Source organism: Thunnus thynnus, chromosome 9 (genome assembly GCF_963924715.1).
Source record: "Thunnus thynnus chromosome 9, fThuThy2.1, whole genome shotgun sequence".
NCBI classification, from domain to species: Eukaryota; Metazoa; Chordata; class Actinopteri; order Scombriformes; family Scombridae; genus Thunnus; species Thunnus thynnus.
Window position 1 is genome coordinate 33,695,895 of NC_089525.1, and position 14,536 is coordinate 33,710,430.

A 14,536-nucleotide genomic window follows, 5' to 3' on the forward strand; every position below is an offset into this window, starting at 1 on the left:
CACAACAAAACAGAAACATTTCATTGTTTCATTGTGTTTTTTATGTTTTTGTTTTGTTATTGTCTTTTCTAAAATGTTGTTATGGTTTTGGTTTTTTGTGTTTTAAACCTCAGGGCCACCGTACTGAACCGTACTGAACCCGATCTGTTTATTTATCCTCTCCGGCGTCACACAGCAGCAGCTGCACCTCACCTGTTGTAAAAATGATCAAGGGCAGGATGAAGAGTTTTCTTTCACTGAATATTCCAGGAGGAGATTTACTGTTTCTGTCTCTTCACTGACAAAACACATCGACTAGAACACGACTTCACTCTCCTGTTTAACTGCTTTCATTTTATAAAAGATCAGGTCAAATCTCTCACACATGATTACCAGATATTCTTAAATAAATGTCAAGGAGCTGGTTGAAACGCAGAGACGGTAGGCAGGCAAAATCTGATGCAGATATTTTTTAATGAAAATGCAAAACATCACAGGAACAAACCAGAACGCAGGAGACACGGGAACATCGAATAAAAGCAGACGACTCGACTACGACCGAACTGAAAACTGGACTATAAATACACAGGGAGCGATTGCAAATGAAACACAGGTGAGACACATGAAATAATCAAACACAGGAAGTAAATCTTTCAAAATAAAACAGGAACTACAGTAAACACACAAGGGAAACAGAGAAAAACCAAAACCAGGAAACACAAATGAAAGAGTCCCTCGAAGAGTCCGACTACAAACAGAAAACAGCATCAGAAGGATACAAAAACACAAAGAGTCCAAAAAACAGAAAAAGTCCCGGTAGGACATGATAATAAACACATAAACGCTGCATTGACAGTTGCTGATGAGACGTTCTCAGTTCAGTTAACACCTGCGTTGTTTAGTCCGGCTGAAGTCGGATCAGATTCCCGCTACGAACAAACGGCTCCAGAATCTGTTTGTGAGCCGACCGAGATCATTTCCTCTGTGCTCAGATCTGCCCGAACAAATCGCACCGAGGAGGAAAAACCAACCAGAGTCCCATTAAAAAATCATTCAGAGCAGAAAAACCAACTACAGGCTTTTAAAACGCCCCGAGTGTCAGTAACATGTCAGTTGATGTTTAGTTTACAGCTGCAGCAGCTTAAATGTGTGTTTTCTGTAGTGTAATATAAAGAGCTCTGGGTTTCCACCAGCAACGGGACTTTTTAACATCCGGACTGATCTCTGGAGTTTTTCTAGACTCTGACAGTTCAGTGTGTTTGGTAAAGTGAGAAAACTGCTGTCGAAAGAGGTTTTTCTATCAAATAAAGTCGTTTTTACAGATTTAATTTCCTTTAGTCGTATATTTCCTCTCTGTTCTGCTCCTCAGAGTTTATGTTTTCATTTGTGTCTCCATCTGTCATATTGTTACTCTTTATTTTTTCTTTTTCTCCAGGCTGATATAATATTTAAAATCCCCCTTCAGGGCTTTTGTTTTTATCTGTCAGACACAGTTTTTTGCAGTTTCCTGTCTTTAGTTTAATTTCCTCGCTGGTGGATTCAGACTGAATTAAAGTGAAAACGCTGACTGGAGACGTGGTGGGTTTTCAGGGTTTTCAGGGTTTCAGGGTTTTTAGGGTTTCAGGGTTTCAGGGTTTCAGGGTTCAGTTCCAGGAAAGAAAACAACACGTCACATGACGTCTCTGCAGGTTTGTTTTGCAGAAGAAGAAGAAGAAGAAGAAGAGGAGCAAAAGTGGAGAGATGTGTAACATGAATATTGCAGTGACAGAGCAGAGGAACACATGACGTAACATAAATCCAACACAACACACTTTTTATTTCATATTTTATGAGCAGGTCTCTGATCATCGCTGCTGTTTTGCTACCTGAGTAAGAACATCGACTCTGTGATGTCACCGCTCTGCTGGAAAACACGGACGTCGTTTCAAACCGCGATAACAGAGAGTTTAGTCTGACTGTCGGCTGGTTTTCAACACAGAAAGAATAAACTGTATTTATATGAAGGACAGAGGAGAGTGTCAGTGTTTCAGTTAATCACACTCTCAGTTTAGGAACTACAATTCCCATAATGCTTTGGGAGACACAACAGTACAAGTATAACATTGCGCCCCTTTTTTTTTTTAGCTTATATTTGTTTACAATTTGAGAAATCGTCTCAACTATCACTGATCACTGCGACACTGAAGAAAACTTCAACATGTGAAGATTCTCATGTGCAGGTTTATGATTTATATGCAGATCAGAGATGATGATATCTACAGGAAGTCACACTGAATCTAAAAATATGTGTTTCACGACTGTGTGTTTAGATGTGATGAAGCAACAGCTCAGCCGTGAATTCTGCTTTTATGAAGCTTATAAATGATCAGTTGATATTGTCAGGAAGGTGATAATTCTGATGTATATTTATTGTTTAGGTCGGTGGAGTTCTATCGTACTATATGGATTAATCATTAATCCACCGCTGAAACTAGTCCCCAACTAATGCAACATCTCCTCCTGCTTGTTTGTGTGTTTGTTGAAAACTACAGCGTCCAGCATGTTTTAGGAAATTACTGAGCCTTTTCAAAATAAAACTATATATTTGTTTCTAAAGATCTTCTACCAGTGAGCTCAGAGCTGATAATTTATGACTCAGAGCGCTGCAGCATCAGCACCAGAATACGAGTGTGACCATCATCACTGTTACTGCAAACACACACACACACACACACACACACACACACACACACACACACACACACACACACGCTGACATTATATAAATGAAAGCATGCATACATTTCATACTTACATAATTTCACAGAGAATGTTTCACCTCCCTGCAGCCATTTGAAGTTAGCATTAGCATGGACGCTAAACACTGAGAGTCAGTGACATTTCCAGTTTGCGTGTGTGTGTGTGCGTGTGTGTGTGTGTGTGCGTGTGTTTGTTGGGGTTCATTAGCTAAACCAGTGACCTTTAGAAAGCACGCAAGGAAGCACACGCATCAACATGCACATACTGATGCCCAATTATCTGCACACACACACACACACACACACACACACACACACACACACACACACACACTGACCTCGGCGATGAGGACAACGATGACACAGTCGTCCTTCTCGGCGGCGCTGAGCTCTGACATCAGAGAGCTGAGCGTGTCGGTCAGGTAGGAGTGGACCTCCCTCTTCACACTAGGAACCCCCATCACTATGGAGACTGCACACACACACACACACACACACACACACACACACACACACACAGATAACACATTTTAGGTGAAGTGCTCCTTTAACACCACACACAGCGTGATGAAAGCTCAGAGTCAGAAAACGACAGATGAACACTTGTTTACTTTCAGAGAAACTAAACAGGAGGGAGAAGAAAAAAAACACAATATCACGCCGCCAACAGTGAGGAGGTCAAAGGTCAGAGGTCACAGCAGGTTCCAAATGAAGCAGATTTCTCTCTGTCTGCTAGAAATGATGTTTCTGGGATGAAACATAACGCTGCTGAATCACGTTTTCTCTCAACATGATGAGAAAATGTTCTTAATTAACATATTTAAGTTGCAGGAATGTTGATTCTGAACATCTGAGTGAGACAACGTACGTGGTTGTTGTTGTTTTTTTCATCAAAATCTCTGATGTTGCAGTAAAACATCAGCTGGTAGAAAGTGCAGCAGTATGAATGTGTTTGTGGTTGTGTTCAGACTCTGAACACACACAGGACTCAGGATGAGAACCCGGGTCTCTGCTGTATCCACCCCGACCTCTGACCTCTGACCTCCGACCTCCTCCCTGTCACTGCAGAGACACATATATACACATGAAGCTTCATCACTGGGAACATCATCCAGACTGAGATTAAAACAGTTTAGTCGTCATTTCTAGGAGATGTGAGGATGAGTCAGAGGAGCAGGTGTGAAAAATCAGCTAACAGCAGAGTGCATGATGAGGAATATAAATGCACACACACACACACACACACACACACACACACACACACACACACACACACACACACACACACACACACAGACACACACACACACACACACACACCCTCTGGCCTTCTATCTGTACATTTACAAGCTTTTCTGTCTCGCTTTAACTTGTTTTTCTCCTTGATGCTCCTGAAAAAAAAACACTTTGTGCTGAGCCTGTTTTGTTTCAGAAGCTTTACATATAAATCAGATTTGGCACACACACACACACACATATACACACACACACACACACATACATATACACACACACACACACACACACACACACACAGATAAATACAAATAAATTTCTTGTCGTGTTTCTTCTCTTGGTTTTTATCTTTCTGTCCTTTGCTGAAGCATAAAACACTCCGACTAACCTGTTTTACTCAAAGTGCATCATAAATACACTTGACTGGACACACACACACACACACACATGTACACATTAATATCTTCTTATTTCTTCTGATGTGTTTGTTCTCTCTGGTTTTATCTGTATTTATTCCCTCCATGTAGAGCCGGCTTGTCAGGAAAATGGTTTATTAAGCAGAAAAAATGCTTAATAGATAAATTTAACTTGACAACACACACACACACACACACACACACACACACACACACACACACACACACACACACAGTGACCTTTGTTTCTGTCTGGTCGGTTGGATCTGTTTTATTCTCCGGAGGATGTTGGGTGTTTCAGGGGGGGCCTCAGTGAGCTGTTACACCAGGGAGGGTGCACTGTGCCTGGGCTGGTTGTGGGTGAACCAGCAGACTCCCTCCAGATTTTTGTATTTCTTACCTCCGGTGCGTCCCTGTCCCAGGTGCACGGCGGGCTGCAGGCTGTCCTCTCGGTTCAGCAGGTGAGGAAGATGATGGAAGATGGAGGGAAGCTGAAGCACGTTCTTACTGGTGCTCACATTCCACAACTTCAGTCTGGTCTCCTCTGAACACACACACAGAGAGAGAACAGGTGAGAACAGGTGAGAACAGGTGAGAACAGGTGAGAACAGGAGAGAACAGGAGAGAACAGGTGAGAACAGGTGAGAACAGGAGAGAACAGGTGAGAACAGGTGAGAACAGGTGAGAACAGGAGAGAACAGGTGAGAACAGGTGAGAACAGGTGAGAACAGGTGAGAACAGGAGAGAACAGGTGAGAACAGGTGAGAACAGGTGAGAACAGGTGAGAACAGGTGATCTGTAGCGACTACTTTTCAAAAAAGACTAGTAGGCTCCAATATGTGACGCGTCCATACAAAACCATCCTGAAGTCCAGATGACGTTTCACTGATGTTTTATTGAAAAAATAAACAAAAATGAAAGAGTCTGACAAGCAGCTGTTGCACAAAAAATATACAAAAAATGCAATCTGACTGTGAAAATAACGTGATGAACAGATTATGGTGATGATAGTAATGATGGTGACCATGGTGACGGTCAACAGAGAATATCAGAGCTCTACCAACTCCCTTTGTCCAAAAACTCCCGCCACCAGCTGAGTGAACAGGTTAAATAATAGGAAACCACAGCCATGTGTCAAGCAACGTAAGGGATGCAATACGTGATGCCAACGTCAATATATACACAGAAATAACAACGTATTTTGGCTCCTACATGATCAATATGTGCAAGATTCTGTATAAACTGTAAAACAACGTGGTTTTCAGACACAGTTATAAAAATCACCTTCTAGTTTAATTCACATCTATTAATTAATACATTTATTTCTTAAGCCGTGCAGGTGAGCTGCCAGTGTTTGGGCTCATATGTGTAAATGGCCTATTTGTAAATAGGAGTTGTAATTAATTTTTGCATATATAACCTCGGTGAGTTCTTTACCAATAAAACATTAAACCTATAAAAAGTGTTTTTATTTTCTGCATTTCAAATTTTCCCAAAGTTTAAAGGATCTATTTGTGAGAATCAGAAATTCTTTCTCATTAGTGACACCGGTGGTCGTTAAGTGAACTGCAGTCAACATCCTGTAGCTCGCTCAGCAGCTGACGTCTTTTTCCTCACTTATACTTCTCATAATAACATAAAAGATCTCTAACATTGTGGGGTTTTTTTGGTCTTTGTTTTCTTTTTTCCCAGATGTTTACTGTATTATCAGAAGATGCATGTTTTGTAAAATAGTGGTGTTTTGTAATCTCATGTGAGATGATCCAGATGTTTGTTTTGGACACAGAAATAAAACCAAAACTAAACTAAAACTTAATATTTCAAACTGAAACTGTTATCATCATTTCTACTTTGCAGCTCTCTCTGAAAGACAGCGTAGGATGTTTCATAAATAATTTTGATGTTTGATAAATTCAGTCCCTGGAAACAAAGCCTGACTGTGAGGAAACCAAACTAAAGTGAGTTTACAGACCGGAGAGGCTGCTCCAGGTGCGGTTGATGTCTCTCAGCGCCTGCTTCTCAGCGATGGCCCTCTTGATCTCCTCCAGGACCAGGTTCAGCTCTTTGGAGCGCCGCAGGTTCTCCTGCTCAGCTGAGTGGAGACGCTCCCTCAACGCCAGGAACTCCCTCTGGTAGATATCCACCACATCTCCTGCAGACGAGATAGAGGAGAGGACCAGGAGGTCATTACAGGTTTCCTCTTTACTGCTCCGATGCAGCTTTTAGGACGAAGTGACACAAACAGCAGAGAAAATGTGTCGTGTTCTCAAAACTCATCATCAACTTATTCAAGACAGAAAACAGACAAACAGCCTCAAACACATGATGATACAATAAAGTGAAAATATAATTAACAGACACCAGATTAGACAGATTACAAATGTGCAGAATGTCGACGGCCGAAGCACAAAACCTCCCGCAGAATGTTCTGATTGGCGGATTTCACTTTGGATGATGAGAACAAGGAAGGTTTTGCTCATATTCAGTCTGTCTGCAAGATAATCAAGATAATCAAGATAATCCCGCCCTTCGTTGTGACAGAAAAGTCACACAACAAAACAAAAACACATCACAGAGTCCCTGGATGTGTAGAGAAGCTGCAGCACGAATCACTGAACATCATCTCCAGCAGACGAGGAAGCAAATACACTGAATTTAAGGAATTCTGACCCTAGTTTACTACAATGTAGTAACTATTACATTTACTACACTGGCCCATCTTTTTACCTGAAAACAAACTTAATTTCATTTTTAATTTAATTTTAATTATTAACTTAATTTAGAGCATCGTTTTGTGGAACCTCTTCCAACTTGCACCAAGTGCAAAAGCTTCTATCTGCACTTTGAGAGGCATTAATATCTATAACACATAATATAATAATATAGTCCAATAACAGTGTATTATGTGTTGGGTATCTTTAACAAATAGCATTCTGCAAGAAAACAAGTTTCTTTTAGTTTCTCAAAAAAGTGCATTTTTCAGATCGGAGGTTTTGCTCTTCGGCCATCGATTTGTTTCCTTTAACCGTTTTAGTTTCTATTGAGCTCATCTGTTATTATAGGAGTTCTGTAAGGCTGCAAACAACTCTGATTTTCATTAAAAAGCGATTGATCACTGTTTAAACATAACATGAAAAATCATTTCCTGAAGATAACACGTGTGAGCGCTAGAAGTTGCTTAACAGTTGCATGAAAGCTGTAAAAATGCAGTAAAATAAGTAAAAAATGAACATGGAAGGGATCAGTAATCTTTAATAATCCATTGATTGATCCTATGCAGTGTATAAAATATCATAAAGTGAACATATTCAGATGACATGTTGAGTTTACTGTCATGGAAAACTGGAAAACTAGTAAATATTCACATCTGAGAATCTGCTACGAGAGAATTTTGTGTTAAAAAATGTTTTTTGTACGTCTGTGTCAGACCCGCTGACGTTTCATTAATCTGTTTTTATTTGTCGTATTGAAACGCTGTTTGACATTTAATCGGTGCATGTTACTGTACTACATCTCATTCATTCCTCTTGCAGCGCCGTGCGGCGAGGAGGGAATAAAACCAGACGGATTAAAGCATCACGGGATTAACGTAAAGGCAGAGACGCTCAGAGAATATACGAGACTGTAACAGCTTGTCACCATCAACAGGTAGAGAAAAAAAAAAGACTTAATCTGAGTAAAACATGAAAATAAAATGCTAAATCCCACATCTGCTGCATCCGCCCCGTCCATCATCCCCCCCCCCCCCCCGGCTGAGTTAAAGCTGTGTGAAGGTAAATCTGCTGTAATCCCCGTTAGTCTCACACACATCGTCTCCATTCAGCAGTGACTGTACAGTAGTATCGTGACTGAGTGCAGCCAGAAAGTCTCATAATGAGGTTTAAATGTTGTGACTGTTTATTTGCTCTAAAGTCACAGATCTGTTTATTTACCTTTCGTGCAGAGAGAAGCAGGCGTTTCCTCTCCAACCGGCTCATGTTACACATGTTTATTTATGTTTATTATTGGATCATATTTCAGCAAGAAGCCTCCCTGTTTTTATTTAAAAATTTGCAGATGTTTTCATTTAGTTGTTCAGCCATTATTATAATTTTTTATTGTTGAGAGAATTTAATGATGCAAACATTGGCAGTGTGAAGTTTCAATAAATGATTTCCACTTATTAACTGCAGATTAAAAGTGCTGCAAAAAGGTCACAAGTGCTGTGATTGATATAATTTGTCAAAATGAGCAAGAAGAAACTATCTCATGTTAAACATTTAGTAAAAATGTGTCCCTGAACATCTCCTCCGCTGACCAATTTCCTGTGGAAAACTCTGGACGCTTTACCAGAGCATCAAGGAAGATGATAAGAGGCAAACTCACAGATACTAAAAATGTGTCAAATCCCCTCTTTATGTTTCATTTTGGCTTCCTGACTGTTGTTTTAAGACAGACAGAAACTGTGAACTCGTCCTTTAAGAAGGAATATCCACAGCTGAAGTTCCTGGAAGTCTGACCAGAAGTCGTCTTATAAAAACAGAACAATTAACGAGTTTTTCTCTCTTTCTGTCTGTCTGTCAGCTGAACTTTAATAGATGAAAAGTAAAATTAAAAACACACAGAAACGCTCTCATTTCGCTGTAATTATTCCTCTAAAACCTTCATTAATGGAACACAATAGTCACATCTGTTTGGCTGATAACTGAACACACACACACACACACACACACACACTAACACACACACACACACACACACACACACACACTAACACACACACACACACTAACACACACTAACACACACACACACTAACACACACTAATACACACACACACTAACACACACACACTAACACACACACACACACTAACACACACTAACACACACACACACTAACACACACACACACACACACACACACACACACACACACACTCGCTGATGAGTTTTTAATGATGCTCCTGCACTGTTATTTATCTGCTCTGATAAAATAATCTCTTTCCTGCAGCAGTCAGTCTGTTACATCTGCAGCTCAGTGCACACACACACACACACATTTAAAACCAACACATGAAAACACACACACACAACACAAGAATACAAGTGACCACATATAAGGAACTGAATAAATAAATAAACATGGGAGACAAGTTCACACAGAGTTTCACCATCATCTAGTTGAAGTAAAAATGTTGACTGAACAAGAGTTTTTTTCTTGCAGCAAAGAGAAAACATTTCTTAAACTAAAATAAACTCCTAGTTTCAGTTTCTTTACACGGTTATCAGTGTGAGTGTCATCCAGCCATATTCTAGATATTTTTCTAATTCTGCCTTTAGACCATATGTGAATGATTTCTGGTCAAAGTCATGTGTTCTTTATGCAGTAAAACAATGACTGAAGAGTAGGGATGCACGATATTATCGGTATCAGCTGATAAAAGCTCTAAAATGAAATATCAGCATTGGCGAATTCTGCCGATTATGAGAGGCCGATATGTCGCCATCTCCTCCGCCACCTGACTGTGCTTCCCTTGATGGTCTGTGTCACCCTGACGGTCCCGGTGTTTCCTCCGCAGGCTGCACTTCACTCATCTGCCCATCACACGTTAGCTGGGAGGCTAGCGAAGGCTAGCTGGCTGTGCTTCCCTCCGGTCATGCTGCGGCTAACGCTCCGCTAGCCTCCCAGCTAACGTTAGCGCGGGTCTCCACGTGGATCCAACCAGAGCACCGAGCCCCCGATTTGTTATTCAGGTTAAAGTGGGAAGAGGCAGCGGGTCTGACGGGCAGCTGAGTGAAGTGGAGCCTGCGGAGGAAACACCGGGACCGTTCTTGTGGTTCTTTTTGGTTTATAACGGCGGTTGGCAACCAGCGTATTAGGTGCATTACCGCCAGAGATTAAATCCTACACATTAATCCTGTCTGTCTAATAAACTCAATGAAAACTCTACTGCTCCTCCCACTCGGCAGGTTCATTAAAGTTTTAATGCTGAGCTCCTGAACTCCAGTCTTCCTAAGTTCTTCCTTCATATATTGTCTTTCTTGATCATACTTAGTACAATCTATGCTTGCATGTATAATAGTCTCCTCAGCCAGCTGGAAAAAATATGTGCATATATTGGTATCCACAATCAGCCACAATGAGTTAGAAATATATCGGCATATCGGATATCGGCAAAAACATCCAATATGGTGCATCCCTACTGAAGAGTGATACATAACTATATATATCTGATACACAACTGCATCATCTGCATACAAACAAATAAACCCACATTGCAACAGTCAGCAGTTAAATCTGAGATAATAAAACAAAGTGAAAATTCACTCTGTGTTCAGTCTGAAGACGCTTTCACTTGTCAAAACATGACATTCATTTTGTATATTCATAATCACCAGATAATTAAATCCTGATGATTTTATTGACCTCCTGACTAGAGCTGCAACAATTAATCAGTTAGTTGATGAACAGAAAATTAATTGGCAACTGTTTTGATAATCTAATTATTATTTTAGTCACTTTTTAGGAAATTAAAAAGTTTTTCTGTCAACATGATGGTGAACTGAATATCTAACAAGACATTTGAAGACATCACCAGAAGCTCTGAGAAATTACAACGATTATTTTTCACTATTTTCACTAACTTTAACTGGACTGTTCTGTCCAACATTTTACTAGAGCAGAAATTAAAAAAATGTTTTTTTAATCTGGCTTTTAATTTAGAAGAATTCAACCTCATTAAAGTTAAAATTTGGTCTTTATGAAATATTTTCCTGTTGGCTTTATTGGTATTGTTTCTAATATTAGGTATCACATTGTTATCAAATGTTTTATTTTTGTCGTTCTGTAAAACACTTTGGGCTGCATCTGTTCATAAAATATGCCCTACAAATACAGTTGTTATTATAATTATTATAATTATATTTATAATTATAATAATTATAATTGTTATTATTGTGTGTGTAATGAACACTGCAGGACTTCAGAGTGTTACAGACAGATTTCTGATGGTTTAAGAGGTTTTTCTCTTATGTTTAAACAGGAAAAAGCAAACAAATAGGATTTACAACTGATACAAACAAGACAACAGACACAGAAGTGTGTGTGTGTGTGCGTGTGTGTGTATGTGTGTGTGTGTGTGTGTGTGTGTGTGTGTGTGAGTGTGTGTGTGTGTGTGTGTGTGTGTGTGAGATAACAACACCATGAAAACACTGATTGTGTTTCAGAGCCAGGCTCTCTACAGGATTACATCCTCATATATTCAGGTTTTAACCTTTGACCCCTGATGTCAACCGCGTGTGTGTGTGTGTTTGTGTGATAATTAATCAAGACAACAACATCAATAATGTGAAAGTAAAATCCTCATGTGGGGTCATGAGGTCACAACACACACACATGTTGGTCTTTCTGTAGTAGTGAGGACGTTCACTGACATGATGCGTCCCGACTGTGAACACACTCAGTAGGAAACAGTGAGAAACATTTAAGGATGACTGGACGGAGAAATATGTTCATTTTGCCCACGAGGAAAGTAAAAGACCACAAAACACGCTTGTTTTGAACAAAACTATCCCAAACACACGAAGAAGAACCACAAAACTGAACCAGCTGAAGTTGTGATAACAAGACTGCAGCAGAATAATTATAAAATCAAACATTTTCAACACTAATAAACACTTCGAGCACATCACAGCTTTTCATGTTCAGGTTTAAGGACTCAGTCACACAATGAAGATGTCACGTCTCCCATTAAATCATCATGTAATGCAGCTTTAATTTATCTCTGATGAATTTAATAAGTGGACCTCTAAGACTTGAGTAGCCCTGATTTAGCCCCTGATCTGAACCCTGAAACCAAGTCTGAACCCTCAAACAGCCCTTTGAAGGCTGAAACGTCCTCACCACGATGGTTTCCAACTAAAAAGTGTCCACAGACTCTGTTATTCTGGGGAAAAAGTTACAGCTTTGTAATCGATGTAAGTCTACGGTCAGTGATGTGAGTCATTCTCTCTGGTCATGCAGTAAACTGAAAAGCATCTTTTATTGTTTCTCTGAAGCTTTTGGGAGGAAACTTGATCCTCTAGTCATCCTCAGAGTAACTAGTTCCTCATCTTTGGCCCGTAAGTATGAAAAATACAAAAGAGTGTGTGGAAAATGGATTCTGTACCTACGTATGATGTGAGGGTGAGAGAAATGGCCAACACTTGGAGAGACTGAGATTATATAATGATGACTAATTCCCGCCTTTCACCAAGTGACCTTTCAAACAAACAGTTTTGCTGGCGTTGTGTCGCTCCCGTCACCTCCATTGTTGGGTGTAAGGTGGTCAAAACAGCGGCGTCCCTGATGGCGTCATTGATCCTCAGATACAACAGCTAATGACTCCAGATAGACCAGAGTCACTGCTCTGTTCACCCAGAACATCTCACAATTTCTCCGTTTGTAACTTTGCAGCCAAAAACAAAACAAAACGTCTCTGCCATCGTTTGAAAATAATGAACCTTAGCTTCTCATCTGGCTCGCATCTCCGAAGCGTTACGCTAATGAGATGTAACGTAAGTAGTAAGTAAAGTTTATTCATATAGCACCTTTCACAAACGCCAGTCACAAAGTGCTTTATAGTCAGATAGAAATATACAAGGAGAGAGCAGATAAAATAGTCAAATTAAGAGATAGAATAGCACAAACTATCCACACACCTGTCTGCTTTTTAAAAGAGTCAACAGTTTCCAAGGTTCTTAAGCTCGTTGGAAGACTGTTTCCAAAGCTTAGGGGCTGCCGACTGGAAAGCATGATCACCCCGGGTCTTAAAATGAGTACGAGGTACACTTAGAAAGCCCTGGGTGGAGGATCTAAGAGCTCGGCTGGGATCTATACGTGAGCACAAAAATTTAAAGCACCATCTCGTCCGTTAACGGGATCGGCTCCTTAGATTTGTGACGTATGACTGAATCTGTGTTTTTGGGAGCCATGACTGCTTATTTCACTCCTGATATGCGTTGTAACACATGAAAAACGCCACATGGACACGTTAACAAGGTTAAAAGCTTGATTTTCACTGCAGGAGGTCTTTTAAAAGAACACTTGTCCACACAAAGATACAATCACACACAGCGAGGGCAGTCATGTTGAGTCATCCTGTGATAATGTGTGTGTGTGTTACAGTTTAATAATATAATAGCTACCAATCACAGGGTGGAGACCACCAAGGTAATGAGATTACCCAGCATCCTCTCTGCCTCTCACCATGACTCACAGTAAATTCTCTTCTGGTTTTTCAGCTGACAGGAAGGAAGGAAGGTTCAAGGCTCCTCGCTGATCAATAAAACGTTTTACCGTCTTATTATTGATCACATCCACATGTTTAAAGTGATTTCTTCATTTTAGCTGTTGGCTACTCTGTGGGTCTGTGATCTCAGTTAATCTTTTAATTTTTCATGTAACTGCATGTGATTTAATTTAATTAATTTAATCACATTTAAACCTGATGTTAGTGGAGTCGACGCTGCAGCTCCTCAGAGTCTCATCAGCACCGACAGAGCTGCTGCTGCTGCTGAGATCTGTTATTTACATTTTCTGCTGCGTCTGTTTAATAGTATTTCATCACATATCCAAACTTATTACTCATATTTAATTATGTGCTTTTAATATGATTTTTAAACATGCAAAAATGAAAGCAAAAGCTACAGACATCAGGATTTGTTGCTATAAATGTGCAGCAGTTTTATCAGAAAACAGCTGAGACTGAAGGCGGGAAATGTGCCAGAAAACCAAAACTAGGAGCTAAAAGAGGCTAAAAAAAGCTCCAGAAATGGTGACGATTCTCTGTGATTTTATCACTCCAGGCGACACTTTTAGCTCTGTTTTTACTCTCCACCAACTCCTGAGGGAAATATCTGGCTCTAGCTAGTCTACAGCTAACTGAGCAGGTAGTGTACAGCGGCTTTTTAGAGCTTTTTCTCTTAAAACGACGCTATGAGACGCTGAGAGTGAACCAGAACAGTGAAGTTGCAGCTGGACAGATAAACAACGAGCTGAAACTCACTATAAAGCTCCGTAAAGCCGAGAGGAGCTGCAGAGTCTCTGATGATTCTCTGTAGGTTCATCACTACGAGCCACAACCAACACATTACACACTGATCATACAGTGAAGTTATAGAAATAATGATTATACCCACTTTAAA

General features: G+C 40.1%; 1 protein-coding gene across 1 annotated transcript in view; it reads right to left on the reverse strand.

The window, feature by feature from the left end:
* The window catches only part of mgat4b (alpha-1,3-mannosyl-glycoprotein 4-beta-N-acetylglucosaminyltransferase B), a 105,720-nt gene that overhangs the window by 48,281 nt on the left and 42,903 nt on the right, over positions 1 to 14,536 (reverse strand). The window contains exons 2-4 of the mRNA XM_067598209.1: positions 6,342 to 6,521; positions 4,770 to 4,913; positions 3,056 to 3,189 (exon numbers count right to left, since the gene is read on the reverse strand). Of these exons, the coding sequence (XP_067454310.1) occupies positions 3,056 to 3,189; positions 4,770 to 4,913; positions 6,342 to 6,521 (458 nt within the window). The remainder of the gene's footprint in view (positions 1 to 3,055; positions 3,190 to 4,769; positions 4,914 to 6,341; positions 6,522 to 14,536) is intronic.